The sequence below is a fragment of the Agelaius phoeniceus genome, chromosome 18, assembly GCF_051311805.1.
Source record: "Agelaius phoeniceus isolate bAgePho1 chromosome 18, bAgePho1.hap1, whole genome shotgun sequence".
Lineage (NCBI taxonomy): Eukaryota > Metazoa > Chordata > Aves > Passeriformes > Icteridae > Agelaius > Agelaius phoeniceus.
In genome coordinates, this window is record NC_135282.1 from 11,407,320 (window position 1) to 11,426,450 (window position 19,131).

The window sequence follows — 19,131 nt, forward strand, 5'->3', positions numbered from 1 at the left end:
GAACCTGGAGCTAAGGTTTCCCTCGATGGAGAGTGTGTCCATAGCAGCAAATCAAAGACAGCTTGGCTGTTGGGCTGAGGTCTGGCACGTGCTTGGCCACATCATTGCCAGCATGGGCACTGGCATGGCTTGCTTGGGCCACCTGGCATTTTCCTGAGCCATACTCGCACATCATTTAAAGGTGGCAAATGCCAGGGCTAAAACTTCTTGAGTTTTAGAAGTTTCTGTCTAAGCACGTGTTGGGATGGATATTTTTATGCTGCAAAGATTTAATTGTACGAAATAAATCTGATGTACAGTCAACATTTTATGTATTGATAGATATGGACTTAGAAGTAACATTTTGCAGTCAAATTTGTGCCATTTTGCTTTACTATTGGTGTGAAAGAGGAAAATAGATTTTCAGTAGGTGGAGGCTATGGAAACTCCTTAGGAGATTTTTCACTAATGTGATTCAGAAGCTCTTTTTGGACCTTGTGGTGTTGGAGCCTGTCTTGCCAACAAGGACCCAGTCCTAGCAGAGTGTAATGCTATTAATGGGACTGAATCACTATTGGTCATTGGGAAAACAGCATGAGAAATGTTAGGCTTGTACTTCCTGCCTTAAAAAATCACCCCATTTAGTCTTATTTTTGGTTTTTATACTGAAAAAGGGAGAAAGAGCAATGTTGGAAGCTGATTTATGTACATAATGGTAGCCTTACATGACTAGTTACCAGGAACCTATTACTTGTTTCTTTTGAGCTTATTCCAACTGAAATGATCAGAGGAGCCACCATTTGGAGCACTTAGCACTAGTGCAGCCTGGAAGTAATCACAGGATTCTATCTTTAAACATAAATAATTCATTAGTGGAGTTTTCACACATATGTGCATGATTTTCTTTGGGAAAGATTTTACTCTCCTACACCTACAAGGCACTACAACTTTTGATCTTCATCAAACATCCAGACTTTTGATCTTCATCTTCTTGGGGTACTTCAGTTTTGCAAAGAACTGACACTGTGTTGTAAATCAGTGGCAGAACCAGTAGCTTCCCAGATTGCAGGGAAGAATAATACAAGGATAAATTCTGGAGTTAGGTGAAAGGAGACTTTATGAAGGGTTTCAATCCACAAGGCTTCAGTACAAAAAAAAAAATTAGAACAAGTCACTTGTTGCATATGAAATGTTTATCAAGCCACTAAAGCAAAATTTCAGAAGAGTAAATAGCAAGTTTTTACTTACTTCAAAACTTGGGTTGACATTTTTGAAAGGTAAATCTTGTGTGAATTTTATTTTCCATCACTGTGTGCCAGAACGGAGCCAAGGTGATGGATGAATGGCTGCAACTAATTGTTAGATATGCAGTTTTATTCAGGAAAATAAACTGAGCACCTAACATGGAGTATCTAAATTATAGTAAAAAAGAGTTAAGGTAGAGCTGAAGTACTGAGTGATGTATTTGATGACATCAGTCTGGAAGTATTTGTATATTTTGGATGCTAAAAGCATTTCCTTGACTTTGGTCATTAGCTGCAACTAATTGTTAGATATGCAGTTTTATTCAGGAAAATAAACTGAGCACCTAACATGGAGTATCTAAATTGTAGTAAAAAAGAGTTAAGGTAGAGTTGAAGTACTGAGTGATGTATTTGATGACATCAGTCTGGAAGTATTTGTATATTTTGGATGCTAAAAGCATTTCCTTGACTTTGGTCATTGGGCCAGTGTGGGACACATGCTCTGCACAGGTACATGCAGTGAGTGAGGACTTCCTGTGGGATCTGCCTTTGAGGAGGTGGGTGGCAAGCATGGCCAGGGTGCTGGCATTCTTCATGCTCCCTGAAACTTTCTGTGTTCTTCTTAAAGCATTTCTGTGGATGTTCTTAATTAAAAGCACGCAGTGGTTTTGGCAGATGGAGCCTTCTTGAAGCTTTGGCTGCAGAATTTCCTTGCTGTGGGAGGGTTGGTGCTGGAGAGTATTCCAGCATTGAAATACTTCAATGTATTTATTTCACTGCTAGAATGTTGGCTGTCTTTGTATGGACAGCTCTTAAGTGACATGGGCAAGTTTATAAAAATGATCTGCTAAAGTTTGACTTTCTCTCTTTAGCCGTAGGATTTTTAATTTTTTTTCTCTTTGTCCTGAGTTGCTGGATTATACTGAGCTAAAATTTTCTTTTATTTAGCAAAGTAAATGACATTGAGGGTTGATAATGGATGTGCATTTAAAGTAGCATCTGTTGTGCAGTGTCTTTTCAGACAATGGTCTTGCCTGTTTCAATTTGCTCTTCCCTAACAAGTGACCAGCACTTTAAATGGTTAATGGCAAATATTTCCTTCAAGTCCCTGAAGGAATATAGACTTTTCTGGAGGAGAAAAGGAAAACTAAAGCTACTTTTATAGGCATGATTCCTTCCACAAATCTGAGTAACTGTGTACACTTGAAGTTTTAGTTTTGTTTTTCTTTCTGTGACAAAAAAAAAAAAAGAACCTTCTTTCCTTCAGTGACAGAATGGTGCAAAGCTGCTTTGTATCTGCACTTGCTTACATGAGATGGACAATGAATGTCTCTTTTGGAAATGATGAACTTCTTAAATACATACAGTCGTTGGTAGTTGTCAACAAATTATTCTTGATTTAGGATTGTTAATATGAGATGCATCCTTGAATGTGGCAATATCATTGGATTGAACTATGCTGAGGTCATAAAGAATTAGCATGTTAAAATGAAAACTTTGTGACATCATGTTGCTTTTCTTTCTAGAAATTGAGGTGCGCAACAGCCAATTCTTGCCCAAAGCTCTGGTCTTTCCTCCCTTCTGTTTGAAAGAGAAGTAGCAATAGCAAATGCAGCTTGAAACAGTGGATGGATAGCATAACTGAAATGCAGAATTCCTATTTTTGTAATTCCACAAAACTACAGGAGAAGGCTTCCTCAGCCTGCAGCATGGGTGTGCCTGTGACTTTGGAAGAGTTTAAAGGTGCCATGTGCTGTTCTCCAAAGGTTTTGATGGTTTGCTAGGATAGATATTGCTGTAAACAATGTGAATTCTGTTTGTGAAAACTCAGGAAAATAGTAAAGACATTTTAAAGGGTGCAGATTCAAGTGTGCAGATGAAATTTCAGTCTACTTTGCTTCATATTCAGAACTACATTTGCTTTGTTGAATATGTGAAATCATACAAATTCTTGTTAGAAAAACTTATAGACAGTTTTCTCAAAATCTTTCTGATATACACACCTGTAAGAAATAAGTAGTGTCTATCTACAGAAGAAAATAAAGTCTATCAGTTATGGACATTAGTGTTGTAATATAAAGCATGCTTGAAGGAAAAGAAAAAAACTTCAGTACAGCCTTCTTTAATAGAAAGACTGCATTTTGCTGGAGGAAAAATTATTCTGAGGCCTTCAGTCACACATCAAAGATTTGCCAGGAAGCCTGGAGATCCAGGAGCTTTTCAAAGAAATACCTTGAAAGTGTTTAACAGTGGAAAGTGCACTTGGCATTGCATGAGGCTATCAGCACATCAGCAGCTGTATCAGCTAGGGATGCTGTACTGGGCTTTAGTGCTTTCCCAGGCTTTGTCCCATGTAGAATCCTGCATTGTTCCAGCACCCAAACTGTGCCAGGGAACAGCAGCTCCATGAACTGCCTGCTGATTCACCCTTTTCTGGAAGGCTTGGAATAAAATTTGGAAGAGAAATAGTCTTACCCTTTTTCCCTGGGGAAGTAAAAAATTACCAATAGATGGGAGCCTCTCCATCCTGTCACAAGGACTTTTCTTCCATATGACTCAAGTTTATGTCCTTGAGCTTCCACACTGGGGCCAGTAACTGCTCCTCCCTTAGTGATAGCAGGGTATTTAGGAAGGATTTGCATGTGGCTCTGTCTGCCAGGCCTGAAGCCTTTAGACTGTGTAATGAGTGTGCTGTTGACAGGTCCTGGAGGCGAGGAAAGATGCAGGCCACTGCACAGGATTGAAATCTGTAGCTAGCCAGGCTTCAGAGCCCTCTGTGCCCTGTTTTGTGACATGGTGATAGCATAAAAATAACACTGTTCATCCGTGCCCTGGCAGAGTGTGGCTTGGAAAGTGTTGGTGGCTTGGGGGGGCAGTAATAGGTTCATTTAAAGCAGGGCTGCTGTGAGAGGCCAATAGCCTGAAACTGAATGAAAACAAATTTGGGGCTACACCATCTCTGGAAGGAGGAGACTTCCTTCTTGTTCCCAGTCCCGCTGCTTCCTTTGCATAGGATCTAGCAATTACAAGGTGAGTCACATCAGTCCTGATCTGTCTGAAAGACCAACTCATCAAAAATGAGCTGTGATCTCTAGAATGGAGAGAAGGGAGAGGACCGAGCAGGGGTGGGACTGCCTCTTTAGGTGGCAAGGTACAATTAAGTTATTTTCATGACTACTTAAGCAATCCCCAGCAGGCACTTCCCTCCCCCAGCCTTAGCAAGATTGGGTTCTGCATAAGCCATTCCCATCCAGGCCATTTGCTTGGTGCATCTGAGACCAGGATGGGCCTTCTGGGCTGGGGAATCCCAGAGCTGTAAGCACCTAGGGCCTGGGAAGCTCCTCAGGTGATGCATCTCTTTATTGCTTTTTCTGTTCTCTGGGACTTTTTGTTGCAATGCCTTCAAGAATGTTGTCAGACCAGCTTGGGGGTGAAGTGGACACGGTGAGCATTCAGTCACCTCTCAGTTCCAGATGTTCAGGCAATAGAAAGTCCTCAAGCTGAGCATTAATCAGCTGCTGGTAAGAACAGATCTACCACCATAACCATCCTGGTATCAGGACTGGGAGTGTTTGGATTTTGCATGAACTGAAGATCTGGTGGAGTGTTTTGGATGAGCATGAGACCCAGTCAAAGTTAATCACTTCTCTTACAGGTTTTACCTGTCACACACATGTGCTGGGAGCCACTGCTCTGCCTCTGAAATGGCTTTTTGCACGTCCTTTCTCTGTCCCCTTGCTGTGATGGGCACTGGCTGCTGCTGCCTTGCTCCTCCCTGGGAACTTCATGCAGCAGCAGCAGCCTTTGCTGCAATTGTTGATACCTGAGTTCAGCTGGGAACATTTAGAGTGGGCCAAAGGGAGGAGGTCACCACTGGTCACCTGCTCGAGGCAGAGAGAGAACGTGGCAGTGAAATGTTGTGTGCTGAGCCAGTCAGTTTGACTGGGAGGGAAGCTGTAGTGTTGGTCCTACAGCTTTTGTTGTGCTGTTCTACCAACTCCCCTGGTTTGAAAATGGACAGGGCTGGTTTTGGAAGTACTGCCAGGCAGTGCCAGGGGAATTTCCATGGCTGTGTTTGTCAGTAGGACTCGTGGCTGTAGGAATCCCAGCAGTTAACACTGCAAGCATTCTACCAGTGGATTTTGGTTGTTGTGTGAGGAATACAGTATATGCCTAATGTTATAGGACACTAAATACACCTTTGTAACTGGAAGGTGGTTCATCTTTAGAGTAACACTTACTTTAGACCATGCTTGGAATAACAGGTAAGAGCACTTCCAATTAATGGATTTAACTGATCAAGTATCACTTTTTAGATTACTGGGGTTTATGCTCAAAGCTGGCCAGTCTTTTGGCTGGGAAAATTTGTGTGTTAATTTTTTTATTTTCCTGGAAAACAAGTGTCACTGTAGGAGTTAGCTCTGTTTTATCAGAATACTAACCCAAGGGCTTTACAGGGAAGGTTGACGTGTCTGCTGTTTGCTCAAGCATGTAAAATCTGACATAGAAGTGCAATTGCCACCCAGGAAATAAGTATATACTCCCTCATCTCTTAGTGTGTGGCTTAACATTTGGATGCAACTGTGAAATTCACCAAAAGGGGTGAAAAATGACAATGTAACCAAATTACCTGTATTTTCAACACCAATGAAACAAACCCTACTTCATACTGACCTGGATGGTGTTTTATCTGGACTGTGAGCAGCTGTAGTTCATTCAGCTGACATAGAATGTTTTGTAATCAGTTTAACGATGGATACCAGTTAGGTATGGATTTACCTGCTCTGTTATTCTGTTTTTCAAAGTTTTAATTAAAAAAGTCTTCTGAAGCTGCAGTGTAAAAGCTCCTGCTGAGACCAAGTCATGGGCAGTGTTGCCCTTCCCTGTTGAACAGTTTCTCCATGCTAGTTGATGAACAGTTGTTTTTTCTTTCCTTGGCAGTGGTTTGAAATAGCAGTCGTTTGAAATAGGAGCTTGAAAACAAGGCTACATAATTTAATTTTGTTATGAAAAGGCCTTTAGAGCACAGTTTGTGAGTTCAGGAGTTCTGTAAATGTTCCTGTCACTTGTCTGGAATGTTAAGTATTGCAACGGTTACACATTGCTTGCAGCAGCTACAGCTCTGAAGTTTTCTCCAAAGAAGGAGTAGAGAAATTGAGGTGTGCAACAGCCAATTCTTGCCCAAAGCTCTGGTCTTTCCTCCCTTCTGTTTGAAAGAGAAGTAAGCAATAGCAAATGCAGCTTGAAAACAGTGGATGGACAGCATAACTGAAACGCAGAATTCCCATTTTTATAATTCCACAACTTGTAATGGAAAACTGTAAAGGCTGTTCAGAATTCTGAAGACAGAAATGAATAGAAAGGTCTTTTGTCTCCAGAAGGCATTGCTGCAGGAGTGCAGCCCCGTGTGCCCCGTCTGTGGTGCAGTGCACACACAGTTGTGTTCTCCTGTCGGCACAGGGACTGCAGGCACTGCCGGCACAGGGACCAGCCCACCTGGAGCTCCAGCCCCCCTGCAGCTGGGGGCAGATGCCTTAGGAAAGAGCCCAACCCTTCCCTCCTGCCCCGACTGCTCTCCCACCTTGGCATTAGTGCTGGCTATGGGGGGTTTTGAGCCCTTTGTGCTCACATGTTTAACAGCCATTAGGAAATGTCTGTACCTTGTGCATGGCCAGTCTCCCCATCTCCTCACACAATATACATTAAACATACAGCTCACGTTTTTTTAAGTTTAGAATCTGGCTCCAAATTAATTTGCTGGTCTTTAGTTTTAGTTTTTTACTGGAAGAGATGTTTAACAGCCACTCCCAGTCTGCCTTCTTGATGCCATTCCAGATTTGATAGGCTTTTGTCATGATCCCTGTGAGATATCTCATGGGAGCTATTATATATCTTTGATCTTATTTTTGCCCCTTGCTCAATCATTTTAAGATCTGTAAGAATTTTTTTTTTTTTGAGGTTGAGAGAAGAACTGCACATAGCAATTAAAGTGTGGGTAGATGGGCAAAAAATTGATTTGTTGAGTGTGATATTTGTGTTTTATGGTCCATTCTCTATTCCTTTCTTTAATACTTTTTGGAATTGCTTTGCTTTTTTTCTTTTCCTGTTTCACACACTGCACTGATGGTTTAATGAAGCTATGAATCAGAATGCTGGAGTTTTGCTGAGCAGTAATGATACACTGAGAGCACTTTTATATTTGAAGCTGAGGTTGCTTTCCTCCGAGAGATAGATGTGTTTGTGTTTACCTATATTTAATTTTGTTTGCTGTTTTTATTGTCCACTTAGTCTCAGAAGGGTTTTTGTGATTCCATGGACTCTCCTGTTATCCTTGCTATCTTAAATTACCCACTAGCATCAGCAAACTTGCAAGTCACTATAACTGATGTCTTGATCTTAAGCAATAAAAGAAATGCACTATTTGCTCTGGGCTGCTGGAATCCAGTGGTTTATATATCATGTTTTTGGAATTACTGAGCAAGAGACCTTGTAGAGTGCTTGTGCAGCTTGCAGGCTGAAAGTTATAGATCCAGAGAGCTGTCTGTTTCTAGATAGCTTATTTCATATTCCAGATATGGAATGGTGTCTGTGCTGTCTTGTCTGCAGAGACTTGGGAAAGTTCTCTATCTGTGTTTTACAGAGGGTTGATGAGGCTGCAGTTTATAATCTCTTTGCTTTTCTGCCTTTTGGAACTGTATAAGTGACCTGAAAACGTCATTCCCTAATTATTTGGGCAAAGTTGTCAGCCTAAATATATCAAAACCAAAGAACTTGCACAAATACAGAGTGAAAGTGCACTGACTCTTATTGCTCTTAGATGCAATTTCTTCTGTAACTTGGGTCTTTGATTTTCCAAAAGTGCTCAGTAGCCTCGGATTTGAGAGATTGCTTGCTTCTTTTTTTTTTCTCTTAAAAATAGTTTTAAGATTAATAATTTTCTTAATAATTCATGATTTTTAGTAGTAGAGTAGATAGTAGATAGCCTTGCTTACTTTCTACTCTAGTAGTAAGCTTACTTTCTACTTACTTTCTACTCTAGTAGTGCTACTACTTTAGTAGTAGAGTAGAAAGTAGATAGCCTTGCTTACTTTCTACTCTAGTAGTAAGCTTACTTTCTACTCTAGTAGTACTACTACTTTAGTAGTAGAGTAGAAAGTAGATAGCCTTGCTTAATGCCTCTCAAAAATACTTTTGTTGCTCAACCCCCTATTGTCTTCCAGGCACAGGAAACTATATTCTGTACTCCTGTAACTACTACTCTTTACTTTTGTGACAACAACATTAGCATAAACAAGTATCTTAAATAATGGATGAGATTAAAATAATCACGGTGAGGAATCATCCCCTCCCTGCCCCGCTCAGGGCTCTGCAGGGTAATGCTGAGAGCATTGCATGCTGGCTGGCTGCATCTATCATATCAGTTTACAGTCAGCAGCAGAGCCACGCTATTGGGCAAAGCAGTTGGAAATTATTATTTATGCAGTTGTGTTTGCAGCTGCTCTAAAGGCCAGGAGTGGTTTGCCAGGCCTGAGCAGAGCAGGGAGAGCCCTCCTGAGCGAGCTGTGCTGTGTGCTGGACTATGTGTGCTGTGGAGAGAGAGGCACCCAGCAAAGGATACAGGTTAGAGGAGCACTTACAGTTCCCTTCAGGAATGCATCCTTCTATCTGATATTCTCGTTGTTTTGGCTTGTTTCCATTTTGATTAATTGATACTGTTTGTGCTATCATTAATCAAATGTTTTCCAGTGATATCTTCTGCCTGTTGATGAGTATTTTCTTATTTTCTTTAGTAGCAGCTATTTTTCCTTCTTTTTTTTTTTATTTTTGAGGAGGAGGAAGTGTGTATAAAGGGAAAGGAAGTCTTCAGTAATTCTTTCTTTTTCCCTAGGGCAAAAGATAAAATACAGTTTTATATGCAATATTTTCTTTTTAAAACAATAGTGAAATAATATTTTCGTTCTTGTTTGAATTGTCAGTGCTGTATGTTACTCTTCAGAAAGCTTCCTTTGGTTGGAGAGTGTTTTATTTCTTATTTTAAATTTCTTGCTAGATTTCCTTGTTGGGCAGAAACAAGATTATTGCTGATTCTTAATACTGTTTCTTCCTACGGAATGTGGTTTTGTTCTTCAGAAGCACAGAAGTAGTTTTTATCTGCCATACTGGGTGAAGCAGGGCTTTTTCTACTTCCAGTCACACAATATTGATGTCTTCTGTTTTCAGTGCTGAAACCCCATCTTCTTTTTCCTTCCTGGAGAAGGCAGGAGGGGAGAAATTGGCACAGAGAGGCCATAAATTCACTTTAGGACTCTTAGTAAGCAGCTGCTTTTAGAACCTGTAATGCTAATTGATATCTTGTTCTTATTTTGTGTGACCCATTTGTATATTTTTCTCAGTTTTTAAACTCTAATGATGTAAACTTCTTTCATTAGGAAAGTAACTACTAAGGCTTTGTTTCTCTGTAATTAAAACAGGAACAGTGGTCTCTAAGCCTTCTGTGTATCTTTAAATCTTTTCTTTCTGGAAATGTGGCTCTAACTTTGAGTTTCAGTGAATCAAAAATACTGGTCTTGAGTGTCAAATTTCTGGATATTTTAAAGTAATGCTGTGATGAAACATGAGGATCATACTTAGCTGACATTGTTGAGTTTTGCTTGCTTCCATCACTGCTTTGCAGTCGCTGTTCTTGCAGCAAACACTGTGGCATGTTTTCAGGAACACTTCTCATGGATGTGAAATGTTGCTTTGATTTTTTAAAGATTTTTTAAGCCTTCTGATGTTTACATTTTTGTAGCAAACTTTCTCACACACTTTGTGTAAATAATTTATTGTTTTACATTCTTTTATAGAAGAAGAGAAATTTGATAGACTGTTAAGTTGTCCAGTGTCATTGCAGAGGTGGCACTTTCACCCTCCAATGCACTGTCTCTTTTAGAAAACTATAAATGTTAGAATCAGAAAATAAACTTCCCTTTCCTCCGCCTTGAGAGCAGCAGTGTGTGTGCTTGTGTTGTTTCGTGTCCTGTAGTGACAGTGAAACATTTGAGTTCACAGAGTCTTGTCGCTGCTGCCCCCCTGAGATATCTTGATTCCAGTAAAAATTATTTGTTCTGTACAAGGTAATGTTAGCCTGCATCTCTTTGAGGCCCTCCATCCAGTGGGTTGTGTTACTCCTCCTTGCTGTGACAAACAGCTCCAGCTGTGTTTACTGTGCATGCAGAGCTCGTGTGTGCAGTGTCTGGCTTGGCAAGGTGTGTCAGGGCTGATGAATGTGCTCTGCAGCGTGGGCAATGTGCACTGCAGGCAGCCAGTGCTGGGTGTCTCCATGCCAGCCAGGGCCCTGCTTTATCTGCATTGCCAGGCAGGGTTGGCAGGCTTTGCCCAAATGTACCACAGTCACATCACAGTGCCCCAGTGTCGTGAACGGCGGGAGAAATGCGACACACCATATGCGTGAACAGCAAATCCCAAAGTTTATTGAAAGCTCACCCATATTTATACTGGTGTTAATGAAGCTTATACATATTGCAAAAGCTGAGCTCATTATTGGTTAAAGCATACTTAAATCAACCAGACCTACTTCTATCTTCTAACAATTATTTTGCTTCTATGTTTGCATTCTTCTAACTTTTCTACCTAAGATAACTACATTTTCTGGCAAGCAATTTTCTCCCCCGTCTTCCCGTTTCAGGGAAGGTCACTGTGACCTTTGTCAGTAATTGGGCACTGGTTGCTCAGTTCCCAGCTTGTTTCCCCTATCCTTATCCATTGGTATCACATCGAAATGTCCTTTCTCAGCTAACCAATTATCCAAAAAGCTCTCTACACCCCAGCCCTCCTGGGAGCTCTGGCCTTCTCACCTGTGAGCTGTCAGAAAGGGATGGTTCTGACTGACTGCATTTATCCAGGTGTGTAGTTTTTCTTTGGGATAATTTTTTAAATGCAGTCAGCTTCGCTACAAAGAGTGCTCTGAAAATTCATTTCAAGTGTGCTATGGGCAATTTATTATTGTCTGTAAAACATCAGAAATAACCACTCAATAGTAAAGATGCCAGTTCTACTAAAGAACTCTGTCCTCTTTAGTATTTTGTAGTTTTCAGTTGAATAAGATCAAAAGCACAAGTAAGTGACTCATAAACATGAAAAAGGCAAGAAATAGAAGTGTGGCAACTTAGATGGTAACCAGTGTTACCATCTGCTTCTGGATCTAGTAGGCAGTTGTACCACTCCATATTCCATGTATATAACAAGCATATTACCTTCGTGGGGCTTTTCTGGTTTGGGTTTTGGTTTTCTAAGGAGTCTCTCATTTCAAATTATCTCTGGGTTATTTAGTCTTCTGTGAAATGTTCTGATTACTTGTAGGCAGGACTGGTGCATTTTTGACATTGTGATGATGAAACTGCAACAGCAAACAAAGTTTTCTGTGTCTGTTCATGGCTGCTTTCAGAACTAAAAGGAATCTGGAAGCTATAAACAAATATTCCCAGTGTTTTAAGATGAAGCTTCCTGTTGCTTCTGTTAACAGTACTTGGGGATCTGAGGAGGCAAAACTGCTGCAGTTTTACTGACTTTGATCCAAGTCAGAATTGAAATATACTTGTGTGCAGCTGAGGTGCTGCTCAGAAGGAAGGAGTGTGTGTGAGGGTACGGTGTTAATTTTGTTACCTGAGATTATTTAGTACTTCTGACCACTGTGTTGTTTGTCAAATGTCTCATGCACACAGTCATCAGTCTGCTTTTTGTGCCTTTGAAATGCTTCAGTTTTTAAGAGATGGAAATGACAGAACGTGTTTCATGTATCCAGTCAGCTGTGAGATACTGGGCTCACACTAAACCTGACCACTCACTTCCACCTGGAATCCCTCAGCCTGCAAGTGGAGTGGGGATGTTGTCCTTTTAATCTTCCATCCCATGACATCTGACTCAGGGGTGATGAGGAAAACAGCTGCCAGCTCTCCCTCTTGCAGGAGGAGAAGATCCTGCTGTGTCTGGTCTTTCTGGTAGCCCATGCTGCAAGTTATTCCTGTGGCTGTGCTCCTGTCAGTCTGTGCTTCCTTGGAGTCAGCTGCTGTTGTTGTAATAGCTGCAGTTTTCTGCTGTGGCTGCTCCTGGTTTGGATAAAGGCAGCTTTGTGTTCTGGGCTTTCATCAGTGCTCGTGGGTGGAATGGCAGTGCTGGCAGTTCTCTGCTGACAGGGACAGCAGGGCCAGGCTGCAGCAGTGTCCTCTGCACTGCAGCCATGGCACACAGGGAGCTGCTTCTGGCTCCTTCCTGCAGATAATGCTCAGGATCACACCACTCGTGTTACATTTGTAAAGTTCCATGTGTTTGTTATTGGGATTTTTAATAACTGGTTGGAGGCAATCTGAATTTTTCAACTTCTTTGGGTTTTTTGTAAGTCAGTTTTTCTCCACCACTGCTGTTTCACTGAACTGGTGGTAATCTTCTCTCAGATCCAGTGTTGTTGGTAGTTAAGCTGTTGCCTGAATACTCCCACAGTGTTTTCCTTCCCACAGTCAGAAATAAAGGACATTGCTCCCTACTAAGCCTTTCTTTTGCTGGCTAATGAGTGAGCTCAGCTACATGGGTCACTTATAAAATATCCTCAGTTCAATGCCATTTGTGGAACGAGAACTTAAAAAAAGAAAATTATTATTATTTGGTGTGGAGCTTAGTCCTTAGCAAAAAATCCCTTTTAAAAAAAGGCAAAAACCATTGGTCAGTCACATGCATTTTGTTTGGCTCTAATTTGTGGTCTTTGCTGCTCTTCTGGATGTCTGGTCTTAAATAGAACATTATAAAAAAAGAAATTGCTTTTCATCTGTGTTCTGTTTCATTTTGTGTTTCAAGTCTCTTTCTTTCTGCTTGTAGATTTGTTTGTAAATGCATCATAAACAGACAGCCCAGAATGAAGAAAGCAAGCAGGAGTGTTGGCTCAGTGCCCAAAGTGCCTGGAGTAAATAAAGCTCAAACAAGTGAAAAAGCCAAACCAGAAAACGGCTCCTCAGTGTCTGCAGTAACAAAACTCTCCAAAACTGGGACATCAGCATCTCTTTTGAAGGTAATAACCAGTAGAACATTCTGATTATTTGTATTTTTTTTTAAATAAAGCTTTAGAAAAGGTAGCATTTCCAGGCTTTTCTTTAATGCAGCTTAGAGTGGAGGTTGCATGGGTAGCTGGAGGGAATCTGGGGAGTTACAGAGTGCTGGGCAGGGTGACAGGATCTGGTGTGTCATTCATGCTGAACTTGCATTCTGCAGCAGGAGATGGGGAGCAGGGTGCTGTGCAGGGCTTGGCTGCTGTGCAGAAGGAGCAGTGGAAGCTGTGCTCTGACCAATGTTATTTGTTTGGTGTTATGCTTGGATGGTGTCAGTGACTAATAGAATTTGATAGGAGTTATTTGCTAATTCTGAAAAAAAGAGCTAATGAAGTATCTAACATGAGAACTTCTTTATATCAGTGATCTGTGTTGGGTCAGTGCAGCTGAGTTCTTCTGGCTGTTTTGGCCTTTGCTTTGTGCTCAAGTACTGCTTGAGCTGAATTTTCACAAGTTGATTCTTGCTCCTGAACAAGTTCAAAGGTAGAGGTTTTCTCTTACAGCAGGAAAACAGGGCAGTGTATGGAGGAGCAAATGGCTTCCAACAAACAGTCAGACACACGGAGCTGTGCTGCAGTGGAGTTTGCACCTGGGAGCAGCCACATCTGGGCTGGGTGGATGGCATGAGCCTGCCTGCTGTGCTCCTTTTCCTGGCATGGAGCTGGAGCCGTGGCTGGATGCAGCTCCTGCTGCTCCCTGCAGCCCAGGGTGCAGTGCTGTGCTGCTGCTGCCCTGGAACAGACACAGAGCCACAGAGCCAGGGGCTGAACCTCTGTCACTGACACACAGGGAGCCACAAAGGCCATTTAGGTAAATGGCAAATAACAATCCAAAATTGAGTGTAAGAGTTGAGGTCTCTCTGTAAGAGCCCTGCAGGGTTACTGAAGTCAGAGGTGTGTTCCCTTTCTCTTCTTCCTTTTCCTCTGTGGAAGAACAGTCAATGCTTTTGCTGATGAACTTGCAAGCCAAGTTTCAGGGAGCTTTTCTCCCAGTGCCCCTCCTTTCTTCCATCACCCAATGCATCTTGCAGTTTTCTTAGCTTTAAATAATCTTTTGATGCTTGTTGACACTACATTCTTTCTATTTCTAGAAACCTGTCAAAGCAACTAAAGCCCTTTGTAGTTTACTTATCAAGTTTCTTATGTCATTCCTCTGAGGGAGATAAAGGGGGAGGGTGATGTAACTCTGAACAGATTTGACCCAGTATGCTTTCACAGTTTTACTTATATTAGTAACACTTCTGGCTGTGTTTTGGTGTGGGATTGGAATTCATGACAATTTATGAGTTGGAGGCACAATGAAAATTTTCTTTTGATTACTGAGGCTTATCTCAGGTTTGTGTTCAACCAGGCTTACTCATGCACTTGGATGTCTTTTAGTTGTTGTGGTGCTGTTGTGCCAATTGTGTGACTTAATGATAGTGATGAATCTTCTTTGAGAGTTCTGTACTTCTGTAACAAAGTTAGTTGTTTGTGGGGCTTTTTATTTACTGGTACTGACAAATCACAGAATTTCTGGCTTGAAAGAAGTATCAATAGAAGTTGCTTTTAAAAAAATACCTTTTAAATATGATTTTATATTTGATATTGTTGATGAAACATTTGGCATATTGTTTTCCTCATAGAGGCTGTAGGATATTCTCTTAGAGTTGATGAATTGGTGTGTGTTATTAAATTAAAATTTAATATTCTTTTACAAAAAAAAAGCTGGCATTAAATAACTTAATTGCAATGCTTACTAATTTATTCAGTCCTTTGAGGTGGATATTGAGTGCAAGGCTCCTATTAAAGATTAGAAATACAGTACAACAACAATCTTGGTTCAGTCAGTAATAATGTTGCAAAACAGAACATTATTTTGTAATTATAGCCTCCCCTTCATGATATAACTATAGGCCAGCATTCAGCTTTGGGTGGGCTTCTTTAACTGCATTGTTCCATCCATTTGTCCATTCTTGTGGAGTTTTCAGAATGTATGGACCATGAGCACAGGAAGAAGCTGTGGGACCCACCCTTCAGCAGAGCTGAGCCTGTCCCAGGGTCTGTTTCCCCATGCCCTTGGTCAGTTCCTTCTCTGCAGTTTTTGTCTCCCACGTGTCCCAGCACTTGGGTAAATGTTCAGCACCCGCACACTTCATTGCTACAGAAGTTTAACTGCCAGCCACTTTTAATCTGTCAAAAAAATACTCTACAAATAATGTATTCTTATTTTTAAGATCATTATTTTTTGACTTCTTCAGCTAATAAGCTTGTGATCCTGCTAGCATTCCCAGCTGCAATTAGACAGCAGCTGTACTTCAGACAAATTGCAAAATCCAGTGTCCCTGAAAAGCCAGGACTTGGAGACCAATATTTGAATATTAAAAATTAGAGTGTGTTTTCAGTATTCATGTGTCTAGGCTTCTATTCTGTTTGCAAAATGCAGTAACTTAATTACAGATTGTTGTGAAGTTTGATGTTTGAAAAACTCAAATACAGCAACAACAACCATCAAAGAAAACCTTAGGTAGGAATAATTATATATATATAAAGGGATTTGAATGAGATGCAGTAAATAGGATATACCTGTTGAGAAACTAAGATGAAATGAATTGTATAGGTCATTATTTCAGTTTCGTTGCACTGAAAGAAAGTGGTGAGAGGAAAACAGAATATGAATTGTATAATTATAAAGTGGTTTTTTATACAGAAAAACAAAATAGGTCTGGATGAACATTTCTAATGATGAGATTTTCTAATTTTTCATATTTTAATGGAGGAGTTTTTATGCTAAGCAGGATGACACAGTTCTTAGTAAATGGGAAAAGTTGTTTAATAAATATGCACCATTGCTTTTACTTCAATTAAAAAGATATGCTACAAAAATACTTTGATTTTAAAGGTCCTGAATGGTTGCCATTGTGAAACATTAAGAGGAGAGCTGCTGGTTTGTAATTTTTCCAAAGCTTTGCTAAATAGTTTTCTTTGCCAAGAGTATAATGTTACAGCTTTGAGAAACTGTTTACTAATTGGCTGCAGAGGAGGCAGTGCCTTCCAACCTAGACCAGAAATAGTTTATGGGTAAGTCAGAAGAAGAATGGCTGTCTTAAATTCCTTTGTTCAGCAAGGACTGCAGATGAGTAATGTCTGAACCTGTGTATTTTTCTTAGTTTTCTTCAAGCTGAGTCACATCTTGACCTATTTGGCTTGATAACAAGTACTTGTACTCTAAGTATCTGAAATCTTAATCTAATTTCCCCAGTCTTTCAGCAGGGTAAAGATGCTGACAGCTCCTAGTCTGTTTGAACCATCACGTTTGCAGGAGGGTGGGCAGATCCAGCAGCAAAGCAGAAAATCACTGTTCTGTGCCTTTTTGTGCTACCTTGGTTTAGGCAATAGTTGCACTGGCTTGTTTCCCTCCCCCTGTGCCCCCATGCCCACAAAATGGGTTTCCATTAGGTACAAAATCTAATCAGATCACAGGGAAACCAGCATTGTTGTACACCAGTAGTTTGTGCTCAAAAATGTTATATTATTATTATTATTATTATTATTATTATTATTATTATTATTATTATTATTATTATTATTATTATTATTATTATTATTATGTTATAATAGTTTGTGCCCATCCTCCCCACACGAGCTGGGTGGGATTTATGGCTTTTGTTTCATATTTCTATTTCCATTGCCTGGGCCTGTCTGCATGGCTGTGTGACATGGCAGATCAAGGAGCTGCTCTGACTCCTGGGAGGAAGGAGCCCTTGGAAGAGCTTTGTTTGCACAGCAAACAACAATGGCATTTCCATAGCAGAAAAGCCAGCTTTAGATACACATCAGACTGGATCCTTGGAGTGATGTGTTTTCTTCCAGCCTTTGATAAACCTTCTCAGAAGGCTACACTATTTCTGAGATAATTCAATAAAAACATGCTTGTTCTAGAGGATTTTACCCTTACTAACAGTTTTTCTATCTGTAAATTTTCTATATTTCTATCAATTCATGCAGAGCAAATATGTTCTCCTCCCAAAGCTCCCTTTTGTTTTGTAGCTGCTCTTTGTACATGGCACAGATCCCATCCATGCTCTTTCCACAGTGCTGTGATCAGTGTTCCTAGCTGTTCTGGAATTGACATTTGCAAAAAGAGACTGTAGAGAACATGCAGCTATTTTTTAAATTAAGCAAATGTACCTTTATTCTAAATGTGTAGAGTTGTAATGTCTGCAGTGTAGTTTTTAACACAGATGTGTGTGGGAGTTACAGACTTGCAGACATGATGGAAAGCAACTGGTTAACTCCTAAGCAGTACCTTTGAGCTGGGATGTTGGAGGAGAGTTCCAATGTGTTATCCAGCTGAATAATACAGTTGCTCAAGGAATGCTGCTAGCACAGCTGTTTCCTTTTAATTTTTTTTTTTCTCATCTAATGGGAAAAATGTTGAGCACATTTTGATTTTCAGCATTTGAAAAACTGTATTTTAAAGAGTATAAAGCCTGCCAATTAATGCTTAAGAGTTTAGTATTTCTAGACTTTGCTTTATTCTGAAAGATGTATTCTCTGTTTGGGAGTCTGGTTGTTGGGAATCCTGTGCTTGCTGCCTTGTCACATTCCAGGCAGCTTTTGTGGCTAACAGTAGTTTCAGGAACAATCATATGAGGTTAGACAAAAAGTCCATCAAACAAATACCCCATCTCTTAAAATTCCCTAGAAAAGAGCTTGAAAGCAAGGCAAGGGTATATGGTGAGAGTGGCTTTTCCCCTGCCTCTGCCATAGTTTCTAGTGGTCTGTAGCTCAGTATTTTGAGCTAGAAATTGTATTTTGCTAATGTTGGATTGATTTTTGTTCTCCTTTGATTTGAGCTTTTTGTTGTGAATTTGTCCACCAGAAAATATTTGATCATATTCAATTGAAGGATATTGTACTAACTTCCTGGTATTTGGTGGTTTAATTATCTAAGAATTGCCTTCATTTTTATGCATAAGCAACCTTCCAGTCAAAATTGAGAAGTTTTACACTGTGATGTTTTACTCTGCTTTAAGTGATTTTTTTTTTTTTAATTTTTCTCCCTGGTACTGAAAGATTAAGAATCTTTGGGGACAGAGAGAAGTTTCAGTGCTCACTCATATGTGAGGAGTTAAAGTTCCATTTCATTTACTGACTCTGCACAGTGCAGCACACTTACACCTTTCAGCATTCTTGCATAGACACATGACTTGTCAAAAATGTACTTTTTGAACTGAAGGAATCTGTAGCAGTAGAAATGTTGGCTGTGCAGACTTCTGGGCCAGCTGTTTTAAAGCTGCTTCTTCCCTTTCTTTCAGACTAAGAGTAATGATGACCTCTTAGCAGGGATGGCTGGTGGCGGCGGAGTGACAATGACCAACGGTGTCAAGGCCAAGAAGAACTCTTGTGTATCAACAGCACCTTCAGCTCCAGGGACAACCATGAACACTCTAGAAAACAAACCCAAAACTATTGCAGGTAAATGGATATATTGATTCTTAAAGGTGGAGGTTGGGGGGCTTTTTATTTTCTTTTAATGTATTGAGGATCCAGGCTGCTTACTGAGGTGCTCAGTAACACCATGATCAAATAACACATCTTCTAAACTATTTTCCTGTTTTTAATAATGTAATTGCTTTTTTGGAGGGTGTTCCTTTTAGTTTTTTTCAGTACTGACTATGCAACTATTGTATAAGATGAAATAATATAATTAATTTAGAAAATCATAGATTTTTCTAAAATTGTCTGTTTAAAAAATCCGTGACACAAGCACTAAATCTCAAAGATGAATTGTTACAATGAACATTTTGGATGTTTTGTATTGCTTTA

General features: G+C 40.2%; 1 protein-coding gene across 2 annotated transcripts in view; it reads left to right on the forward strand.

Annotated features, from left to right (window-relative positions):
- The window catches only part of SPECC1L (sperm antigen with calponin homology and coiled-coil domains 1 like), a 66,731-nt gene that overhangs the window by 1,918 nt on the left and 45,682 nt on the right, over positions 1-19,131 (forward strand). For both annotated transcript variants that reach the window (XM_077187654.1, XM_077187655.1), the window contains exons 2-3: positions 13,095-13,284; positions 18,621-18,780. In XM_077187654.1, the coding sequence (XP_077043769.1) occupies positions 13,132-13,284; positions 18,621-18,780 (313 nt within the window). In that variant the 5' untranslated portion in view covers positions 13,095-13,131. The remainder of the gene's footprint in view (positions 1-13,094; positions 13,285-18,620; positions 18,781-19,131) is intronic.